This window comes from Macaca mulatta, chromosome 15, assembly GCF_049350105.2.
Source record: "Macaca mulatta isolate MMU2019108-1 chromosome 15, T2T-MMU8v2.0, whole genome shotgun sequence".
Classification (NCBI taxonomy): Eukaryota; Metazoa; Chordata; class Mammalia; order Primates; family Cercopithecidae; genus Macaca; species Macaca mulatta.
The window spans coordinates 16,731,922-16,755,932 of NC_133420.1; the positions used below are offsets into that span (position 1 = coordinate 16,731,922).

Sequence of the window (24,011 nt, forward strand, 5' to 3'; positions counted from 1 at the left end):
AGAAAAAAAGAAATACCTGGTTTCTACCAGAGACAGTCACAAGCACTGTAATATTACCGTGGTTTGTTACCTGTGTTCTTAAAAAACTGAAATGCTAAATTTTAGTAAGAGGTTAGTGAAATAAAGTTTTAATTTTTCCCATCAGAGGACATGGAGCCCTTGAATTCTATCCCAGACTCCCAGGGTCTTCCAGGTTAACAACTCTTGCACTAAGGAGTTGGCTCAATAAAACCTCAGCATTCTCACAGGAAGAGCCTAAAAAGGAGACTGGGATAAATCAGTGAGAAGTCCAAATTATGCAATTTTCTTTTAAAATAAATGCAGTTTTATTACTTTCCACTTATAGCCATTACAGGCAGTATATTAAATGAGTTTCTAGAGAAACCTCCTTTAAAAATAAAGTTATTTAAATTAGTCCAAGGTTTAAATATTTCCCCTGGAATCTTTTACATGACAATGTCTTAGCCAATTTTTAAAAAACAAAATTCTCCATCCTAACTCCTATCCCTATCAACACTCCAAATCTTAACTTTTCTTTTTTTTTTTAAAGACAGAGTCTGGATCTGTGGCTGGAGTGTGGTGACGCAATCTTGGCTCACTGCAACCTCCACCTCCCGGGTACAAGCGAATCTCCTGCCTCAGCCTCCCGAGTAGCTGGGACTGCAGGTACGCACCACCATGCCCAGCTAATTTTTGTATTTTTAGTAGAGACGGGGTTTCACCATGTTGGCCAGGCTGGTCGTGAACTCCTGACCTCAAGCGATCTGCCTGCCTCAGCCTCAAATACTAACCTTTCTGAAGATACACAGTCCCTGTCCCTCTCCCTCAACCAGAAAGGGAAAAAAAAAAAAAAAGTGTCACCTTCTAAGAATCTATGGTGAAAAAGTCTCCAATTACTGGAAATGGAATATGAAGCCACTCATAGATAGAGATGCTACTATCTTCAAGGCCATTCTGAACACCTGCCATTCAAGCCCATGTCAGGATCGAGGCTGGAAGTCATCCTCTGTCAGTTCCCACCCTGCATCTTGGCACTTTTCCTCCTCAATCTCTCATTGCTTCTGTCCTTTCCATGTTCCACCACACCCTTGGCTGGGTCCCCCTTTGGCCATTCCACCTCCACTCCCTACTATCAGGGCCATCTTTCTCAAATGCAGATCTGAGTAGGTCACTCTCTTGCTTCAAATCCCCTAGAGATGGCTGCCAGCTGAGAGGCAGAAGAGAGCGTGGGCTTGGGAGGTGGCCCTGTCTGCCAATGGTCAGCTACCACTTACTGGCAGTATCATCGGGGGCAATGCTGGGATCATGATGTGCTTTGTAGGGTAGCTGGCAGCTTGTAGCTAACATGGGACATGTTTTTGAGGGCCTAGGCATGCACAGGCCCTCAAAAAATGGCTGGGGTTGTTATTCCTTCCACCACTATAGTAAAAGTCTGAGCTCCTGAAGTAGGCATGCCAGGCCCTTCAGGGTTGAGTCTGGGAGCATCTGGCCCTCTACCCCTGCTTTCCACTCCAACCTCCCCAAACTCCTTTCAGATCCCCCAGGCCTCCTGTTGCTTGCCTCTCCTGACTGCACTGTGACAAGTACCATTTACTCTCCCGAGAGTTCCCTCCCCAGCCACTTCTGCTCTTCCTGGCCTCCCTATCTCCCAGAAACCTTCTCTAACTGGTCCTTCCTCCTCCCATCACCTCACCCACAACAGGTTGCTTCTCCTTTAACCCATTGGGGTACCTGGTATCTGTCTCTATCACCACCCTGCATCTATCACCCAGTAAGCAATCTGTTCACATGTCCCCTGCAGTACAATAAGCATGGGCTCTGGTGGACAGGCCTTGTTCAAATCTCAGCACCAGCATGTCTTGAAGATGTTTGTTTCTGAGCCTCAGTTTCTCAACCGCACAACAGGGCAACAATGGCATGGCATCAACCTAGTTGGGTTGTCAGGAGGGCTCAATGAATCCTGCATGCAGAGAATTTCTGCATGGATGCCAACTGTGGCACCTGACACTGGGATGCTCACTGCAGAACAACTGTGCCTTCTCTTATCTTATACCATGCCTTCTCTTCTGCTGCCACAATGTAAACTCCTGTGGGGTAGAGACCAAGCCGTCGTATCTCAGAGCCTTCTGTGCCTGCTCAGTGCAACGCAACGACACAGCACTGCTGGGTGAACTCAGATGTAGAACACCCTGCATATGTTTGTCTTTAGCAACAAGGTACTGAATAATGCAGTTTAATAATCTGTTAACCTGTAATAAGAATAGCAATAATGACAGATAGTAAAGTTGAAAAACAAATGCAATCTGACCAGGAAAACCTATATAAAAGCCTAGGGAATGCAATGATTTGTTTTGAATGAAATATAAACCATGGCCAAAATCCTAAAGGTATAATGTAAAAACACAGTTCTCTGTGCTTTCAAAAGAAATAGGATTTGCTCCAGATTCCTAACAGACACCACAGTGAGGTCTCCGGACACCTTCCCAAAAGGTTCCGGGAATTCCTGCACTGGCCACAGATCCAAAGTGTCCAGAGTCAGCCTGCTAATACCCACAAAGGCATTTTTATTGTCACAGGCCATTTGCAACAGACTGAAAGGCCTCCCCTTCTGCTGCCAACCATGGATGGTTTGAAAGCGTTCATTTCACATTTCCTTTTCTTTTAATATGTCTTCATGGACTCCTGCGTCAGCTGACACCAGAGTCACTGGGCTACCCAATTTCCCCAGAAAGCCTTGTTAGCCATCAGTGTTTTTATTGCTGATCTGGGTAAATGAACATGACCCTCCCCACCTCATGGTATTTTGGCTTCAAAAAGCAATGCCTAATTCTATTCATGGCCTGTCTTTAAACACAATTTTAAGGTATTCAATGTACAACACTACTAGCTACATTTGAGGGCTTCTAAGACAGATAAAGACTAGGTTTCTATAGAGAATTTAAGAGTAATGAGGTTAAAGTTTATACAACTTCACGTGAAAGAATAATAGCTAATACTGGCTGATTCCGTACCGAGCGCCAGCACTTCATCTGCACTGAATCCCTATAACCTTATTAGGTAGACTCTATTATGAAGGCATTTGAGGGCAGGAATGGAAACAGAGACATGAAGTTACTGATGGCCTCTTCCTTCAGCTACTCATCCATACATCAGCTGCCTGCCCATCAACTAACTGTCTCCTGTGCTTCACTTGCTCTCATTCTCTCTCCGTACCCACCCACCCCAGCCCCACTGGCCATCCTCTTCCTCTTTGTCCCCCTTCTGTCAGTCTTCCTTCCCTCCCAGCTTGTTTTTTTTTCCCTTTCCTGTCTCAACCTTTTTGTCTCTCAGTCTCTGTCTCTATAGATCTCCCCCTTCTGTCTGTCTCCCCTTCCTCCCTCTCTCTTCTTCCCACCTGTTTCTCTCTGTCTTCCCTATCGCCAGTACTCAACACACACAATATAACAAAAATACTTATGGTGTAACATGGTAAAGAAAGTAGGATTTGAAAACCAACTTCTTTTTTTTTCTTTTTTTGAGATGGAGTTTTCGCTGTTGTTGCCCAGGCTGGAGTGCAATGGCGAGATCTCGGCTCACTGCAACCTCCGCCTCCAGGGTTCAAGTGATTCTCCTGCCTTAGCCTCCTGAGTAGCTGGAATTACAGGCACCTGCCACCATGCCGAGCTACTTTCTTGTATTTTTAGTAGAGACAGGGTTTCAGCATGTTGGCCAGGCCGGTCTCGAATTCCTGACCTCAAGTGATCCACCCGCCTCGGCCTCCCAAAGTGCTGGGATTACAGGCGTGAGCCACCGTGCCTGGCCTGAAAACCAATTTCTAGAGCAAGCTTGTTCAACCCATGGCCCGCAGGCTGCATGTGGCCCAGGACGGCTTTGAATGTAGCCTAATACAAATTTGCAAACTTTCTTAAAAACATTATGAGATTTTTGGCCAGGTGCGGTGGCTCACACCTGTAATCCCAGCACTTTGGGAGGCCGAGGCAGGAGAATGGCATGAACCCAGGAGGCGGAGCTTGCAGTGAGCTGAGATGGTGCCACTGCACTCCAGCCTGGGCGACAAAGTGAGACTCTGTCTCAAAAATAAAAAAAAATTAAAAAAAGAGATTTTTGTGGAATTTGTTTTGTTTAGCTCATCAGCTATCGTTAGTGTTAGTGTATTTCATGTGTGGCCCAAGACAATTCTTCTTCCAATGTGGCCCAGGGAAGTCAAGATTGGACACCCCTGTTCCAGAGTAACCACTCTACTCATCTGAGGACAAAGTTACACTATCAAAACTAAGTAATTATAATTAGCAAGCTATTCCTAATAGCTTTGAAACTGTAACTTCACTATGTAAGAAAACAAGACTGACCACAAGCTGGTAATTGTTGTTTGTTGTTGTTTTGTTTTTGGTTTTTTTTTTTTTTATGAGAAGGAGTTTCGGGCCGGGCGCGGTGGCTCAAGCCTGTAATCCCAGCACTTTGGGAGGCCGAGACGGGCGAATCACGAGGTCAGGAGATGGAGACCATCCTGGCTAACACGGTGAAACCCTGTCTCTACTAAAAAAAAATACAAAAAACTAGCCGGGCGAGGTGGCGGGCGCCTGTAGTCCCAGCTACTCGGGAGGCTGAGGAAGGAGAATGGCGTGAACCCGGGAGGCGGAGCTTGCAGTGAGCTGAGATCCAGCCACTGCACTCCAGCCTGGGTGACAGAGCGAGACTCCGTCTCACAAAAAAAAAAAAAAAAAAAAAGAGAAAGAGTTTAACTCCTGTTGCCCAGGCTGGAGTGCAGTGGCGCAATCTTGGCTCACCGCAACCTCCGCCTCTCGGGTTCAAGCTATTCTCCTGCCTCAGCCTCCCCAGCAGCTGGATTACAGGCATGCGTCACCACGCCCAGCTAATTTTGTATTTTCAGTAGAGACGGGGTTTCTCCATGTTGGTCAGGCTGGTCTCAAACTCCTGACCTCAGGTGATCCGCCCACCTTGGCCTTCCAAAGTGCTGGGATTACAGGCTTGAGCCACTGCGCCCGGCCAGGCTGATAATTGTTAAAGCCATATAGTAAGTACATGGGAGTTCATTATGCTGTCTACTTTTGAGACAGTTTTAGGCTGAGTGAGGTGGTTCATGCCTTTAATTCCAGTACTTTGGGAGGCTGAGGTGGGAGGACTGCTTGAGCCCAGGAGTTCGAGACCAGCCTGGGCAACATAGTGAGACCCATCCCTATTTCTTTAAATTAAAAAAAAAAAAAGAAATAGTTTTAAAAAGTGACACTAAAGAAGAACAAACCTATGAACTTATTTTATAAATTGTTCTTCTGTGTGTTTAATTAAGATCCACCATTATGGAGGAAAAGTCAAGGTCTTCCAATGTCCCATTTGATCTTTAGTTCTTACATATTTAAAGAAGCTATCCATTTATTTTTTTTTTTTCTGCTTTTATTTCAGATCAGTGATTATATTGGCATGATTACAATGACTTGATTTTACAAGGTGATAAGTAACACCAGATTTTCAGTTTTCACGTTTGAGGCTGTGGAAATATTGTCTCTGGACAGGAGAAATAAAATGCCAACCATGAGCCAATGGGAATTTCTCTTCCACATTTAAAATATTCACTATGGGAATAACAGAGGGTTACAGGAAGAGAAGAAATTTTTCAGCCAAAAATCAAGGACAGGAAGTATTAATTATATGCATCAAAACAAACTTAGAAACAAACCGTTTCATTAACAAGAAAAACTATGGGTGGAATCAGCTCAATTCTACCATCACTTCAACTATTAGAGAAACTGGTAAAGCCACCATTTTAGGCTGCTAAATATTTGCTCAAAATAACAACTTACTTTTCTGCTAGGCTCTTGTTCTGTGCCAGGCTCTCTGCTAAACAATTTACATGAAGTCTCTCAACAACTCAGTGAGGTAGGGATCACTACAGGCCTTATTTTAGAAATGGGAACACCAAGGTACAGTGAACCTCAGTGAATGCGCAAGACCAGCCAAGAGCACAGATGGCATCTGGGTCCAGCCTGGCTGGCTCAGGAACTGCCTGCCCGTGCAGAAGAATGGGACCCTAGGAACACTGTGGGAGCCATAAACCTGCCTGGACTAAAGCGCATCTCAGAGGAATTTCGTATCAACATTAATACAAACATACATTTAACTCTTATCGGTTTCAGAGCTTTCCTTCAATCACCTTATAGACCCTCAAAACAATCCTCTAAGGTGGCTGAACAGAGGATGGTCTCTCTGTTTTAGAGGTAAAAACATGGAAACTCAGAGAGGTCAGAGGAAAACTGGCGTCTCCTGCCTCCAAATTGAAAAGTACTGCCACCTAAACTGGGGCCTTTCCTCTTCTCTAGAAACCTCAGAGCGCTGGTGTGAACATGAAGTGAGGCTGTACATGAGTTGCTCAGGCCAGGGCCTGTGACATCATAAATGGTCAGCAATGTTAATAGCACCCAAAATGAAATGGATGGACTGGCCTTTTATTAGGTAACAGAAAGAGTCTCACTTCCTTTGTTACTGAACAAGGGAAGTATCTGATGACCTCAGGAGAGAGCAGAAAGCAAGCATAATCTTCTCCAAAGCTCAAGTTCTAAAAGCGAATCTGTAGGGCTGGCACCACATGAAGCATCCGCTGGAAAGTTAGCTGCTGAAAAGAAGCATTTAAAAGTGGGCCCTTAAAATAACTTTCGAAAGTTCAGGCTGAGGGCAGTGGCTCATGCCTGTAGGGATGCACTTTGGGGAGGCCAAGGTGGGAGGATCACTTGAGGCCAGTAGTTCAACACTGGCCTGGCCTGGGCAAACTAGTGAAAATAGTGAGACTCTGTCTCTACAAAAAAAAAAAAAGAAAAATTTAAATTAGCCAGGTAGCATGTGCCTGCAGCCCCAGCTACTTGGGGAGCTGAGGTAGGAGGGCTGCTCGAGCCCAGGAGCTCAAGGCTGCAGTGAGCTGTGACTGTGCCACTGTAGTCCAGCCTGGGTGACAGAGCAAGATCCTATTTCCAAAAACAACAACAACAACAACAACGAAAAGTTCAAGAAGAGTGCAGTTCACAGACAATAGTGTTTGATTCTACAGTACACAACTGTCACATACATGTACAATATTCATGCACAATGTATGTAAATACAAACACATGAACAAATGAAAATAAAATGAAAAGAAAACCCCGAATTCAAAAGGCTAGTGTTCATGTTTTCTTTGATGTCTCCAGGGGAAAGAAATAATCAGATAATTCAGTGTTCACAGTAGACCGAAGATTGCAAAGCTAAATGTGCTCCTGGTAAATAGATACTGCTCTAAACACGCATCTTCACAAAAAGCTGGAGAGCAAAATTCACATGTTATAAATGCTTATATGTGTACACAGTATTTCTAGAAGGGCACACATAAAACTCCAGGGTGATTACCTCTAGGATGGGAAACTGAATAGGAGAGGGAATTACTTATCACTAAATACCCTTTTAGGATTTCTTACATACAGGTATTTTTATATACATTTAAAAAAATTTAATCCTACTGCGAAAGCTAATCATTTTGCCAGGATCAGGTTTCTAGAAGAGAGAGACTACCCTTATATTTCAGGGATTAATTGGAGGAGTTTCTGGAGATACTATTTTAAAAACCACAGTGAATTCCAAAAAAGACAAATTGTCACAATCAGTAGAGCATCCAGTGGCTAAAAGTGGGCTCTCCCGAGCCAGACAGCATGAGTTCAAATCCCAGTACCCCCACTCACTGACTCTGTGACCCTAGACAAGTTACTTAATCTTCTGATGACTCAGTTTCCTCATCTATAAAATGGAAATAATCATAGTGCTATCATGAAAGATAAGTATATTAGATCACATAGAGTAATGAAACAGTATTTGGCACACAGTAAGCATTTAATAATTGTTAGCCATCTTTATGTTTACCAATGTTGCTTTGACAGCTAGGCTGATTAGCAGGTAGCACGCACCATCAAACTACATTTATGGTGGAAGCTTCTTTGATAGAACGATGAAAAACTTGATCTCATTAAATTCTCTCCCTGACATGGGATGCCTGGGACCCTGAGTGGGCGTCAATAAACACTGACTGACTGACACTGATTGGCTGATTTAGGCTGTCAGTGAGAGTGGAAAGCCTGGATTACTTATCCAGATGTTAGGAACTATTCTGCCCAAAAGACAAATAGCACTTTCAGTCTTTAAGAGACAATCACTGAGGCTTGTTAAATTCTACCAACTACAAAATAATTCCATTTACTTTCTCTAATTAAATATAACAACGAAAAGAAGAAAACTCAGTAAGAAAGAATTCCCAGAGTGACACCTTCCTAGATGAAGGCTTAACTCAAGGCAGTCTGCTGTACTAGAACTTTTTTTTTTTTTTTTTGAGACCTGAGAGTCAACATTATAATTCATTTCAAGACATGTTGGAATAAGATGTTTTAGATTTTTCCCCAAAACAATAATTAAACCAGCCAGGTCCATACTAAATCTCCAGTTTACTCCCAGGAAAACAAAACAATGCCGTGGCAAAGACGTGACCTAAACTTTGCTCCAGCTTTGCAGTTACAAAAGTCCATTCATCCCCGCCTTAGGCACCCATCTGCAAAGTGGAGATGATGATGCCTAACACTTAACTCGTTACAGATGTAAATGAGAATGTGCTCAGAATTTTGAGCAACTTGGAAAAAATAAGCGATGTATTAACTGAAGATGATTTGGACTGCTCAGACGTCAACTTTTAGGGACAAATAAACCATCTCCACCCTCCAAATGCTAGGCTCCGTGAGCCCACTCCACCTAGATGAGCCTTCTCTGGGCCATTCAGCCCCCTGGAATCCCAGAAAGAGAAGAGAAGTGAGGTACACAAACTGTGGCAAGAAGGGCAAACACGTTTCATCCACATCACTAGTGTGAGCTGCATATGTGACTCCAAGCAGGCATTCAGGGTAGAGTCAGAGGTTAAGGAAAGAAAAATAGGTTATAAAATTAATGAGGCCTCTGTTTATTTCTCCTGCTTTTAAAAAAAGAAAACCATGGCATTCTAGCAGAAATTCTACTTGCTCTAAAGTGAGCTTCACAGTTCTACTGTTTTTTTTTTTTTTTACTGAGACACAGTCTTACTCTGTCACCCAGGCTGGAGTGCAGTGGCGCGATCTTGGCTCACTGCAACCTCCACTTCCCGGGTTCAAGCAATTCTCCTGCCTCAGCCTCCCGAGTAGCTGAGATTACAGGCGTGTACCACCAAGCCTGGCTAATTTTTTGTATTTTTAGTAGAAATGGGGTTTCACCATGTTGGCCAGGCTGGTCTCGAAATTCTGACCTCAAATGATCCACCCGTCTCGGCCTCCCAAAGTGTTGGGATTACAGGCGTGAGCCACCGCGCCCGGCCACATTTCTACTCTTATATTTTAAGTCTTAAATGAAAACAACTGTGAAGAACAAGTGCCACTCCATCTCTAAAGCACAGTCTTTCTGCTGAAGGCAACGATCTGGGAGCACCAGTCTCAAATCAGATCAATTACATAGCCACCTAGAAGCAGCGAAAGTGAAGACCCACAACCCTTAATTTACTTTTTTCCATTTAGAAAACTAAAGACTACAACAGGAAAGAAAAATAAAATAAAACAGATGTAATTAAAAAAGGAGAGTAGGTAGAAAGAACGCAAAAGTGAAGCCACCGTGGCCCTGAGCTTCACTTAAGGAACCGAACATGACACCCCAGTACTCTGGGGGACTCCTTGGAAACGCCTTCTTAAATGGGCTATGATCTCTCTCTCTTCCCCTGAAAAGTCAGCGAATTCCTAAGACCTCTTCGTGGTCTGCAGATAAGATGGGGGTGGGGGAGATGGAAAGATCACTTGAAATTCTGTATCCATAAATGGTAGAGTGGTGTTCCTTGTGTACATGATGCTTAATGGAAATCGCATGTTTTCACAAACACGGGTCGATCTTTTTAACACACAGTTCCAATTAACGGTGGAAATTCCATAACGTGGGATCCCAGGGATGTTAAGGCCTGTCGAGTTCACTTTCTCAAACTTTTTCGGGGGAGCCCGCAGTGTGGGGCCCCGGACGCCACCGTCACCATCCGGCGTGGCTCTCCCGGGGCTGGCGCCAGGGCTGGGGGCCACGCTCCGCCGGCGGTGCCTAGGGGCCATCGCGAGAAAGAGAAAGAGACAGAGAGAAAGAGAGAGAGAGACAGAGACAGAGAGAGAGAGAGAAGAGAAAAGAAGAGAAGAGGAGAAGGGAGGAGAAGAGAAGAGGAGAAGAAAGGAGAAGAGAAAGGAGAAAAAGAGAAGCCCCAGGGAGGGCGCAGGAGGGAGCGCGCGGGCGGCGAGGCCTAGGAAGGGCCCAGCAGCAGCGGGAGGGCGCGCGGCTACTCAGCCCAACCCGCGCGGCCCGGGCTTACCTTCCAGATAACAGCTGGAGGACGAGGACAGCCCCTTCTTGGATTTGCAGCCCACCAGCTTCAGGCAGATCTCCAACATTTTCCCGCGCCAGCGACGTCGGGGGCCAGAGCCCCTCTCCCAGCTCGGTCTGCGGGCCCGGCTCAGGCCCGGCTCGGCCTGCGCGCCCCCACGGGCGCTCCCGGCCCCGCCAGGCCGCCCTCACCGCAGCCCCGCGCGCCCGCGCCCGCCCATGGCCGCGGCCGCGTCTCCGCCTCGCCAGGACGCGCCTGTTAACAAAGGGCCCGGAGAGGGCGCCCGCCAGGCCCGCCCCCGCCCCGCCGCCGCCTGCGCCTTAACCCCCTCCTGGCCGCGCCCGTCCACACCCTGGGGCCCCCGGCGTTCCCGAGGCCGTGCCTGGCCCAAAGCCACCGCCGCTTTCCAAAGCCAACCCGGGCCAATGGCGATCCTCGCAGGGGGAAGGCCGCGCGCGGCCGGAGGAGGTCTTTCTCCGCCTGGAAGCGAAGTCCCAACCCCGGCGGGGAGGTTGCAGGCCTGCTCCACTCCACTTTAAAAGCCGCGCGCAACTCCACCGCGTCCTGGGGCGTCCCCAACCTGCACCGCATTTGGCGAGTTTCCCAGTGCGCGGTGCCAGGCAAACCCTCTGACCCGAGGACGCTGGTGAAAATGCAAATTCCTCTGCAGTTACCAATACTAACTGGTCTCATTTCTACTCAACGCGCGTCCTGTGATTAAGGCTGAGGCAGTGGGTGTCTGGGGAGGAAGTCAGAGCTGGCACCCACAGGACAACCACACGGGCGCACGACACTCCGGTCAGGCCGCACACCCAGACCAGGATGTGAGGTCAGGCTGCGAACAGACGGGTGTGAGTTCAGAGTGAGAAGCCTTAGTGCCCACAATGAGAATTTTCAGATGCAGGGTCTGAGCCTCTTCTCTGATTCATTTTCTTTACCAGAGAACTTTTCCCCTTCCTTTGGCCGAGTGCCACGGGGTGAGGGTGGGGAGGAATCATTATTTAAAATCCATTTCATTCAATTCTTTTAAACTCTTGTTTGGACTGACCACAGACAATGTTATAAAGTAGCAGCAATCACAATCGTGTTATTGGCACAGACCCAGAAATCTAGGTCAGAGGGAAACAGTAAGGAACCCAATGGCACCAAATAATTCAGTAAAATCTGGTAAGTTCCCCTCATGACAGGAAAAGGAATTTATTTCATTTATTTATTTCATAAATGGTGTTAATCACAAAACTGCAAAAGGGGGAAGTTTAGTCCACATCTTCTAGCCACGAAGAGTAAGAGCTGACATGTACCAAGCTCTTCCCGTGTGCCATGTTACCTTCATTACTGCATCTGCGCAATTATCTTGTGAGGAAACAGATTATCCCAATTCTTCAGGTTAAAAAAACAAGCAAACAAACAAACAAACGCCACAGATGCTCAGAGAAGTCAAACACCTTGCCCACAGCTGGAAACAAGCGAAGATGGACTCAACCCAGGTCTGCCTGGCTCCAAGGATCAGGCTCCTGACCAGTGGATGATGTTGCCCCTTCACACCAAGAATAAATTCCAAGTGGATTAAAGCACTGGATATCTTTGGTCAAATAACTAGCATTGTCATTATATGTTTCAGAGAAAGCCTTGGTTATGAGACCCTGGCTACTTTCTAGCCTATCCTGTAAGGACAAAAACCCGAGTATCTTGAGTACATCAGGAATGGCTAAGTAACAAGATCTTCACCTAGCTCTGCCAAAAACAGCACATAAAAACTCCAACTGGACTGGATGTGACTAGTGTATATCACAGGGGTTCTCGGCCAGGATGTCATTAACTTTTCACGTGTGTCCTGCCAAATTCTGATGAACATACAACATGCATTTTTACTGCAATTGAATGGACCTACTGCTAGAGTCGTGGTACTAGATCAGGCCTCATGAGCATCCAAGAGGGCACCATCAGGGAAGTTTGCAGCTCCCATCATCTGGAGATGCAGGACGACAGGGTCCCCAGGGGATGGGTGCAGTGACTCTGGATGCTTTCTATGATCTGGGAGGCGCTGTTATTCTGCTGGACGGCCTGCATGTGGTGACTGCTAACGTGTTTGGTGTTGTCTTGAATCTTTCAACCTCTACACATAATGCCAAAAATAACTCAAAAGGGTGCCACCAATACCAACAAGTGAAAAAATACATTATCTGTCTGTTTTGTTGCCCTTTTGGAAAGTTCAGGGGCCTGGTTTCAGACAATAAAAAAGTCTTTCATTATACAGCATTTCATATTAAAGGGCCATATTCAAATTGGCAGCTTAATGCCAGGAATTACACATTATTAGGCATTTTGGAAATTCTAGCCATATCCTTCAATACCGTCTGTTAATACAGGCCCAGATATTTGCTTGCCTTGTGCTGTACTTTATATTGGTATATAAGTTTATTTTTTAAAGCTAATTATTATTACTAATATTCTGCTCCTGAGTCTAAAATGATCTTATCTCTTAAAATGAATAATGCTTATAAACTGTATCCAAATCTTTTTTAGTTATAAAACCATACATCAACAGATCTAACAAAACCCTAAATTAGTGGCAATGAATACTGAAAAAACTGCCAAACTCTACACTACCGTATCAAACCTGGCCTAGTCTCTCCAGATCCAAGTTTTGATGCTTTTGAAACTCACTTGCCAGATATGAAGAGCATTTTGTTATAAGCAAATAAAGGAGAGCTTCAATCTTCTTACCAAAAGAACACCCCAAGAAGGATTCCTTCTAATTAGCCTAAGACCTAAAAGCCATTAGCTAAAAAGACTTTTTAAAAAGAAAGAAAGGGAAAGGAAAGAAATTAAAGACTGTGAACTAACTTGTTTGCTATGTTGCATTAGTTTGGGAAAAAATACACTTTTAATGTGCATGTAATATGTGCCAGTCACTCTTAAGCCTCATAGCAACCTAATGATTTTGTATAGTTTAATTCCATTTCACAGGTAAGAACTGACTGGAGGGAGAGGGGGAAGTATTCTGTCCAAGTTCACACAGCCAGGAGATAGTAAAGGAGGAAGGTCTTGAACTTTGTAAAATGGCAGAAAATTTCCAATTTAAGTGAGAGGTGGATAATATAAATAAGATCAGAAGATGAAATAAATAACATTAACTGTTGGGAAAACATGTCTTAGGAGAAAGTAATTCAGGGAACTAGAGCTATTTAAGAATTTTTTTTTTTGAGACGGTGAAACCCCATCTCTACTAAAAGTACAAAAAAATTAGCTGGGCATGGTGGCGGGCACCTGTAATCCCAGCTAATCGGGAGGCTGAGGCAGAGAATTGCTTGAACCTGGGAGGCGGAAGTTGCAGTGAGCAGACATCGCGCCAACACACTCCAGCCTGGGCGACAGAGCAAGACTCCATCTCAAAAAAAAAAAAAAAAAAAAAAAAAAAGAATATTAAGAAGGAAAGGGGCCGGGCGCGGTGGCTCACGCCTGTAATCCTAGCACTTTGGGAGGCCGAGGCAGGCGGATCACAAGGTCAGGAGATCGAGACCACGGTGAAACCCCGTCTCTACTAAAAATACAAAAAATTAGCCGGGCGCGGTTGTGGGCGCCTGTAGTCCCAGCTACTCGGGAGGCTGAGGCAGGAGAATAGCGTGAACCTGGGAGGCGGAGCTTGCAGTGAGCCGAGATCACGCCACTGCACTCCAGCCTGGGCGACAGAGCGAGACTCCGTCTCAAAAAAAAAAAAAAAAAAAAAAAAAAAGAAGGAAAGGATAAAATCCCCAATTACATTAAAGGGATCTGAACAATGTTTCTAAAAGTATAATCCATGGACAATCTATTTTGAATAATGTGGGGCTTGCTTAAAATGCAGAGTCTTGGTTTCTAGTCTAGAATCAGGATATGTGCAGTGGGCTGGATCTGAAGTTGATCTGCATGCATATGTAAGATGGAAATCCACTGTTTGGGGGCCAGGAGCGGTAGCTCACGCCTGTAATCCCAGTACTTTGGGAGGCCGAGGTGGGTGGATCACCTGAGGTCAGGAGTTCAAGACCAGCCTGGCCAATAAGGGGAAATCCCGTCTCTACTAAAAATACAAAAATTAGCCAGGCGTGGTGGTGCACACCTGTAATCCCAGCTACTCGAGAGGCTGAGGCAGGAGAATCACTTGAACCTGTGGAGGCTGCAGTGTGCCAACACTGCGCCACTGCACTCTAGCCTGGGCAACAGAGCAAGACTCCGTTTCAAAAAAAGAAAAAAAGAAAAGAAATCCGCTGTTTTGGAAGAGGGAAGAGTTGCTTATTTTCACTGGGAGTAGGACAAACAGGAATGGATATTTCTAAAATTTAATTCATTTGAAAGCAATTTCAGAATTTAAGATACGCATAACTCTAGAACAAGTTACCAAAAGAAGACTCTTCTCAGAGGATTAGAGGAGAGAGACTGAATTTTTTTTTTTTTTAATTTGGAATTTAGTCCTATTGAAAAGCTGGGCAGGCACCCACCATAGAAGTGGGTCAAGGGAAGGAGGCAGGATTCAGGATGTGGATGCTCCATCTCTCAGCAGCAGGACTGGGTGTGAGTGCAGGTGGAACAGAGAGAGATGAACCTGACAGGAGGCCTGGCTTGAGACCCCAGGACCAGATGACCCCAGGTCTGGATGACGCCTTCACTGTTTCCAGCACAGCTAGTAGCTTTAGGGGGAGAACAGCAAAGATCTTGAGGTATGTGCATACTATTTCACATGCAAATGCCAACAAAGCCCACTTTCTCTGATTCAGCAAACACTGTCCAGTGAGAGCCTGCCAGGTAGGTCCTCTAGCTCTGTGGGTCTAGTGTATGTCCAACTAAAGGATAAGATAGCTTAAAAAATCATTTCCGTCATACCAGTTTTTGCCACTGTATAGGAACATGTGCATCCCTTTAAGTCTCACATTTTTTCAATCGGGTAGCACTACCTGCTGGTCATGAGTTATGTGTGACAAAGGCTAGTGCTGAGTCTCAGATCTGCCAGTCACTGTGGGGCCATGGGCAATGACTTCACCTCTCAGAGCCTCGATTTTCTTATCTGAAAAATGGGAGGTGGTCATAAGAGCAGTTATCTCACAGGATTATTATGAAGATTAGGAATCATGTATGGAGAGTGCCCGAAGCACAGAAGGTGCTTGATAATCAGTAGCTATTGTTATTTCCAAAAGAGGATTATTCCTGTATCAGGTCTATGTTCCTGCCTACATCTTACTGGGACTCAGGCAAGAGCTCAAGTTAACAAACATGCTATATGAAAATGATTCCAGAAAGCAGTCTGGAGGTTTTCCAAGAGACAAGGAAATCAATTTATCCTATGATGAGAAAGAAACACTAGCTATGAGGTAGGAGTAGCAACTAAGGTTCAAACGTAACAGAGAGCCCCACCTTTCATCCTAAAGCAAAGGTTTGCAACCACAGCTTCAGCAAAACACAAACCCCACACTGCCGCATCTTGGATGGGGGCCTAATTCAGACCCAAGATTTCGTGCACAGGCTGCACAGATGACTGTCCTTCAAATGACAATGATTTTTCTGTTAGTCCTCTTGGTATTTCCACGCTATAATTCTCAGCTGGGGAGCAAATCTGAACTGCCTTAGAGTAAATCCGCTTTCTAGAAAATCTCATTACAGTAAGACTTTACTATATTTTTATAATTAACAAGTCTAAACCTAACTGTTAAACATTTTTCTCTAGAAGGAGAGAATTAATAGTATTAGTATGCTCATTTTTAAAATTAATTTTTCTTTGATTTTTAACAAAGTAATATACATAACATGGTTAAAACTCAAACAGTATTAAAAGTCTTATAAAAAAGGCTAAAAATAGTCTTGTAAAAATCTGGTAATAAAAAACAGCAATCCCATTCCCCTGTCTGTTTCCCCAGAGACAGCCTCCTTCAGATTTTAGCTAATAACATCACTTGCTCTTTCTGAATTCATTAGATTTATCCATTATCTATTAACTTATGACAGCAGTATTATACTATCACCATCCATAACCACCCAAAACAATAAAATCACAATTTGGGGATAAATCAATAGTCAGTGTTTACATTACTAGGATGATGTAAATATTGTTCACTGCTTAGCCAATAATATACTATGAATGTTTCCTTTATTATACAACTTTGTTTATCCTAGAGATATTACCTTGTTTTCATTTCACCAGTCTTCTATATACCTATTACCATTGTCCCTCAAATACTTCAAAGATCTGTCAAATATCTAGTGATATTTTTTCCAATCACTAAAACATTTCAAATATTCTCAGTTCTACTTATTGACTTAAATTCTTCATTTTGCTGGAATTCATCATCCAGTAGCTTCACAGAGGTGGGGCGGGAGGGTGCATGTCTAAAAAAATACCTTTCTTCTACCCTGACAGTTTGTCTGGGTATAGAATTCCAGGTTGAAAATAATTTTCCCAAATGAATTTTGAAGGCATTTATCTACTACTATCTAGTTTCCAGTAAGTATTGTTTAGAGATGCAGTCCCATTCTGGTTCCTGAAAATGACTTGCTTTTTTTCTCTTTGGAAACTTTTAGGATCTTCTAATATTCTTGGTGTTCTGAACTTTCACAATGATATGGCTTGGAGTGAGTCTCTTTCATATATTATTCTGGGTACTCATAAATTCAGAGATTTATGTCATTCAGTTTTGGAAAATACTCACTTCACTAAACTCTGAAATTTTTCCTTACATTTAATGTCTCCTAACTTCTCCTCCATTTGTTTCTTTGTTGTTATCATTATTTTTTTCAGTTTTCATTCTGGAATTCCTACAAAAAGGATATTAAAGCCCTGGGATTGAGTTTCTAATTTTCTTTTCTTTTTCTTTCTTTTTTTTTTTTTGAAACAGAGTTTCACTCTTGTTGCCCAGGCTGGAGTGCAATGGCGTGGTCTCAGCTCACTACAACTTCTGCCTCCTGGGTTCAAGCGATTCTCCTGTCTCAGCCTCCCGAGAGTTTCTAATTTTCTTACCTGTTCTCTCTTATAGTTCTCTCAATAGTCCATGTCTTTGTCTTTATGTTCTGTTAGGTTGGTGCAAAAATAGTCACGGCTTTTGTCATTAAAATGGCAAAAGCCCCAATTACTTTTGTACCAACCCAATACATTCTGAGACAATTTTCCACATCTTCTGTTGGATTTTAAATTTGGGCCATAATGTTTTTAATATTAAACAATTCATTCTTGCTGGGCATGGTAGCTCACGCCTGTAATCCCAGCCCTTTGGGAGGCTGAGGCAAGAGGATCACTTGAGCCCAGGAGTTCAAGACCAGCCTCGGCAACATAGTGAGACCCCATCTCTCTACAAAAAATTAGCCAGGTGTGGTGGTTCGTGCCTGTAGTCCCAGTTGTTCAGGGGGCTGAGGCAGGTTGGGAATGCAATGAGCTGTGATCTTGCCATTGCACTCCAGCCTGGGTGACAAAGAGAGACCATGTCTCAAAAAAGAAAAAAGAAAAAAGAAAAAAATAAATAAAAGAAAAATAATTCATTCTTATTCTGATTGTTATTGTTTTTAAAAGCATCCTGTTTTCTGACATTTGCAATCTCTCTCTCCGAGGATAGCAAAGAGTAGTTCTTTTTTTTAAAGCAGTGTTTTGTGGGAAATGTATAGCTTTATTTATTTATTTACTATTTTTGAGACAGAGTCTCACTCTGTTACCCAGGCTGGAGTGCAATGGCTCAATCTCGGATCACTGCAACCTGCATCTCCCAGGTTCAAGCAATTCTCCTTCCTCAGCCTCCCAATAGCTGGGATTACAGGTGCCTGCCACCACACTCGGTTAATTTTTCTATTTTTAGTGGAGATGGGGTTTCTCCATGTTGGCTAGGCTGGTCTCAAACTCCTGACCGCAGGTGATCTGCCTACCTTGGCCTCCCAAAGCGTTGGGATTAGAGGCGTGAGCTACGGCACCCAGTCTGAATTGTTCTTTTGCACTCTTCTTCTGTTGCCTGCATTGTCTTTATTTCTACCAAGTTCCTATTTTCTGCTATTTGTTTTACCCTTTATCTATTAATATCAGGTTAGAGACTTTCCTCTAATGCTTAGAGAAATTTGGCTGGCCATTCACTCTCTATGAATGAACAACTAAAAAGATGACTGTTAGTTGTGTATGCGTGGAAGGGGCACAGCCACTGGAAGGCTTCAGTGAAAGGAGATGGTGAACTCGCTTTTTCAAGAGAATCCCTAAATGTTGGTATCTACAGGGCTTTTCTCTAGGGTCATTCAACTTTTCCCCCCTAGAAAAGAATATTTCAATCTCTTCTCTATTAGGCCTCTGGCTAGCAGGTATTAGAAGAGGGCTGGGAATTCAATATGCAGACTTTTTAAAAATCTGCTCTTTGCCCACTCAACTATTTTTCAGCCAATGGCCTACCTGGACCCATGCTGGGGGTCAGGCTCCTGAGTCCAGAGCCTCTACAGGGCATTTCTCAACACAATGCCTCTGGTCTCCTGTAGGTGGGAAGGAGAGGTGGTCATCTGACTATATGGGGTTGGAGAGGGGTTTGAAGAATCTAAACTCTCTTTTTACAGGCTTTCAACTGATCCCCTTGATTTCAGCTTCAGGCCTCACCCCCTGCTTTCTGTGGCACTAATGTCTCTAATTTCTGAGCTTTCCCCAGATTCTTACAGGCAAACCAGGTCACTCTTAATCAGGGTCTCTCTCAGAAGAGGTTAGGTTTTGGCATCCTTGGTTCTGCTAAATCTATTACCCCTCTCTTTGCCTTTCTTATCCCCTACTGTCTCCTTTGGGCTCCTTTAGTCCTTACACATCTTCACTTAAAATATACATATATATATTTTGGCCAGGCATGGTGGCTCATGCCTGTAATCCCAGCACTTTGGGAGGCTCAGGCGGCTAGATCATTTGAGCACAGCCTGGCCAACGTGGCGAAACCCCATCTCTACAAATATACAAAAATTTGCTGGGCGTGGTGGCGTGTGCCTGTGATCCCAGCTACTCAGGAAGCTCAGGCAGGAGAATCGCCTGAACCCAGGAGGTGGAGGTTGCAGTGAGCCGAGATTGCGCCGACTCTGTTTCCAAAAAATAAATAAATAAAATAAATCTTTTTATTGTCATTTTAAGAATTTATTTTCCCCGTATTGCAGTTCAGACAACTGTGACACAGATAGGTTATGTAACTTGCACTAGGTCACATACCAAGTTAGTGGCAGGGCAAGGAAAACCCCTATCTTCAAACTCCCTTGTTAGATCCCTTTCCCATTGCATGACACCTACTAGGTACCCATGACAGACATATTTTAGGACACTAGGCTGAAAAACTAAAATTTGTTGCAAACTATAGGTTTTAAATCTTCATTTCGCTGGCGGTGAAGAAACAACAAAACTCTAAATTCTTAAATCCAGTTACAACACTGTACCTTAAGGTTTAATGATAAACAGAAATATTATTAAGCAAAAATTGTTTGGGATATTCTTATTAAACTCTAAGGGCTTGAATTCAACTTAAAGAGATTTTGCCATGGTTTCATGAAATGTCTCTGTCCCTTTACCTTAACTTTTTAAATAAATACCAAATAATTTTATTTTAAATCAGTGTACGTCTTGTTTTTAATCTGAATATTGAAGAAAGATTAAGGTATCTATAAAACAAATAAATGGAAAATAGCAATGTTACAGCTTTGTTGCAATCGAAAATAGCAATGCTGTAAAAACCCTAAACCCTTCAAATTATTATCTGTGTGATAAGATTTATAATGAGGTAAAAACTCAGCCAAGCAGGAGGAACTGATAAAAGAAAAAGCCCAAGCCTGGTTACTGGCAAGCTCCTTTTGTTTAAAGTGTTGTTAACTTTGAATTGGTAAACCAATGGTTAATGTTTTCCTCTCTTTCTCTAAGACTAAAAGAATCTGCGAAAGCAGCAGAGCAGGCCTAGGAGATCACATTACATTTGGGGGTGGGGGAAGAAGGCAGCTGGAGGCGAGGGTAGAGAGAAGGGCTAAAAGGGAAAGAAAACAAGTTGTCTAAACCTCCCCACAGTGTAAAACCCAGCAGGGATTAGGAGGCAGTGGAGGAGCCAGTGTTTACCCAAGATATCTCTGGGGCAGTTGGAACTGGCTATAAAAGTATAGGCTCCTCCGGTATGAATATCCTGTCAGCAGCCTAGAGCTGTACCCCACGAAAGCAAAGTTCTTGGTAATTGTTACCAAGGCTTGAAACCCTAGAAATGAAATACTAAAGGGGAGTTAATGTTTATTTCTTCAAACCATTCAGTACCAATTTGTTTTGTTGTCAAGGTTTTCAACACACACAAAGGACAAATGGAACCAGAAGATTTCTTCCCTCTACTTGTTAGAAATGACTGCTGTCCTTAGAAGAGCAATGGGATCTCTAAACGGAACTGCTCTTTTTCTTCCTTTAAGTGACAGATGTGGCATATTAATCCAGAACTACATATTAACTGAACAAGAGCAGCTACAGTTAACCTTGGAGAAACTGTTCACTAAGTGGCACTGTGGTGATGGCAGGAAAGGGCTAGCTCAGTGGCCATGCAGCCACTTGAAAACAAAACAGCAAAGCAGAGGTTTGCTTTCAAAGGCAACCTGGTAAAAGCTGTCCTCTTTGTTTGCCACCTCTCCTACGAGCTGGTGCGTAAGATCTATATTCTTTACAGCAACACCAAAATCAAATTTAATGTCTAAGTTACTTTCATATTCCCCAAGTGGGGTGGTGAACTGTATGTGTCAGCTTGACTAGGCCCCCAGGATGCCCAGATATTTCCAGGTGTGTCTGTGAGGGTGTTTCTAGAAGAGATTAGCATTTGAATTGGTGAACTGCCTAAGCAGATGGCCCTCCCCACTTTGGCTTGCAGGGCCTGATTAGAACAAAAAGACAGAGTAACCTCAGCACTTTGGGAGGCCGAGGCGGGCAGATCATGAGGTCAGGAGATCGAGACCATCCTGGCTAACAGAGTGAAACCCAGTCTCTACCAAAAATAGAAAAAATTAGCCGGGCGTGGTGGCAGGCGCCTGTAGTCCCAGCTCCTCCGGAGGCTGAGGCAGGAGAATGGCGTGAACCCGGGAGGCGGAGCTTGCAGTGAGCCGAGATCACGCCACTGCACTCCAGCGTAGGCGACAGAGTGAGACTCCGTCTCAAAAAAAGAAAAAAAAAAAAAAGAACAAAAAGACAGAAAAAGGTAGGTTGGATTTACCCTCCCTCTGCCTGACTGCTTGACCTGGGACATGGATCTTCTCCTTCCCTCAGCCTTCTGGGTTCTCAGACCTTCAGACTCAGACTGGAATCCACATCACTGGCCCTCAGCTCTTAGGCCTTCAAACTACACCAGCAGCTTTCCAGGGTCTCCATCTGGCAGAGAGCAGACTGTGGGACTTCTCAGGCTCCATCATCTCAGGAGCCAATACCTTATAATCAATCTCTTCAAAAGACACACATTTAGGATGTCTATTCCGATAGACAGACTCTATTGGTTCCTGTGTCTCTGGAGAGAACCGTAATACACTAGGCAATAATCAGTCATATTTACAGTTATTTCATATGACAAATGTTCTGGTGTAATTCAACAGTAAAATTAACTCCTCAATAACACTTAGGCCAACAACTGCATATCAACTAGACTTTCCTTGATGAAAATGAACAGGAATCCCATACAGGACCCTGGAAGCCCAACACTGGCTCTTGACATCTGTTTTTTCTCTTGTCTTCAACCCCTAAGTTTTAGGCCTTAACCCTTCAGTTGTAGATGGGACACACCACCCCAGAATAAAAGACTTCATTTCCCAGACTCTCTTGTGGCCAGGCACTGCCACAAGACTAAGTGATGGTATGTGGGCAAAAGTGCTGTGAAAGACTTCTGGGTCAGGTTCTTCAAAGCAATAGGCACGCAGTCCCTTTCCTCTTTCTGGTGTCCACTTTCCTCTTTCTGGTGTCCACTGCCTGCGATGGGCCACGGCAGCTGGCGTGGGCATTTTGGATCCTGAGGTAGAAGCTATGCCTTACAGAGTAAGGGACAGGAGGTGTCTGACCTTGAGGAGTCATTGTGCCCCTCAAGAACTGCGACTGTCAGCCTGTTACAGAGAGAAGCATCTTGCTTGTTTGAATTGCTCCTATTTTGGGTCTGTGACAGCCACTTAGTCCTTATGGTAATAATGTTAAAAGTTGAGTTCTAACTCGCATTAACCTAAGAATTCCCCAAATCAATCTTTTGTTTTCTTTCTCCATTGAAAACTGTTAATAGAAGGGGAGGTGTTTGAAACAGTCCTATAACCTTTAGAAAATTAAAGAGTGACCCAAATCATCCCTGTGAAACACGCAGCCCAGTGTCCAGCTCCTAAAAAACATTCCAATATTAAACATTATTATGATTACTATTAACTGTCCCTTTTCCTTTCTATAAACTCGCACTGGTGTAAGGAAGATAAAAAGCTACATGTGCCAAAAACACAAAAATTAGCTGGACGTGGTGGCTCACGCCTGTAGTCCCAGCTACTTCGGAGGCTGAGGCAGAAGAATCGCTTGAACCCAGGAAGCGGAGGTTGTAGTGAGCTGAGATCGTGCCACTGTACTCACCCTAGGCAACAGAGCGAGACTCCGTCTCAAAAACAAAAAACAAAAAACAAAAAACTTGTACCCACAATACAGAGAACTCTTACCACTCAATAAAAAGACTGTGCACAAACTTAAAAAAAAAAAAAAAAAACAGGCAAAAGATTTGAATTCACAGGTCACCAAATATGAAATACAAATGGCTACTAAGCACATAAAAAGATGTTCGGCATCATTAGTCATTCAAGAAATGGAAACTAAAATCACAATGAGATGCTGCTTCACACCCATTCCAATAGCTATAATCAAAAGACAACCCCTGGCACACTGGCGCGTGCCTACAGTCCCAGCTACTAGGGAGGCTGACGCGGGAGGATCACTTGAGCCCAGGAGTTTGAGGCCAGCCTGATCAACATAGCAAGACTCTGTCTTTAAAAAAAAAAAAAAAAAAAAAAAAAGCAGGGGTCGGGGTAGGTGGGCAGACAAAACCAACTATTGGCAAGGACGTGGAGAAATGGAACAATCACACGTTGCTGGTGGGAATGTAAAATGGTACAGTCACTTTAGGAAATAGTTTGGCAGTTTCTCAAAAAGTTAAACATAAACTTACTATAAGACAGCAATTCATCCAGACGTGGTGGCTCACGCCTATAATCCCAGCACTTTGGGAGGCCAAGATGGGTGGATCACCTGAGGTCAGGAGTTTGAGACCAGCCTGACCAACATGGTGAAACCTCGTCTCTACTAAAAATACAAAATTTGCCAGGCATGGTGGCTCACATCTGTAATCCCAGCACTTTGGGAGGCAGAGGCGGGCAGATCACGACGTCAGGAGATCGAGACCATCCTGGCTAACATGGTAAAACCCCGTCTCTACTAAAAATACAAAAACAAAATTAGCCGGGGGTGGTGGCGGGCGCCTGTAGTCCCAGCTACTCGGGAGGCTGAGGCAGGAGAATGGCGTGTACCAGGGAGGCGGAGCTTGCAGTGAGCTGAGATCATGCCACTGCACTCCAGCCCAGGTGACAGAGCAAGGCTCTGTCTCAAAAAAAAAAAAAAAAAAAAAAAAAATTAGCCGGG

General features: G+C 44.1%; 1 protein-coding gene and 2 long non-coding RNA genes across 5 annotated transcripts in view; 2 read left to right on the top strand and 1 right to left on the bottom strand.

Moving 5' to 3' along the window:
• ABL1 (ABL proto-oncogene 1, non-receptor tyrosine kinase) overlaps positions 1-24,011 on the bottom strand; it is a 185,216-nt gene that overhangs the window by 44,288 nt on the left and 116,917 nt on the right. For 2 of the 3 annotated variants that reach the window (XR_013405373.1, XM_015116552.3), the window contains exon 1: positions 10,385-10,659. The exons of the other annotated variant lie outside the window; for it this stretch is intronic. Coding sequence is in view for 1 of the 2 variants with exons in the window: in XM_015116552.3 (XP_014972038.3) it covers positions 10,385-10,463 (79 nt within the window). In the remaining variant the exon portion in view is untranslated. Of the gene's footprint in view, positions 1-10,384; positions 10,660-24,011 lie in introns of those variants that run through there. 3 annotated transcript variants of the gene reach the window in all.
• On the top strand, positions 4,161-5,140 carry LOC144335034 (uncharacterized). Its single transcript, XR_013405414.1, has 2 exons — positions 4,161-4,444; positions 5,037-5,140. It is a non-coding gene; the product is annotated as an uncharacterized LOC144335034 (long non-coding RNA).
• LOC144335036 (uncharacterized) lies at positions 8,343-22,684 on the top strand. Its single transcript, XR_013405416.1, has 2 exons — positions 8,343-9,119; positions 21,507-22,684. It is a non-coding gene; the product is annotated as an uncharacterized LOC144335036 (long non-coding RNA).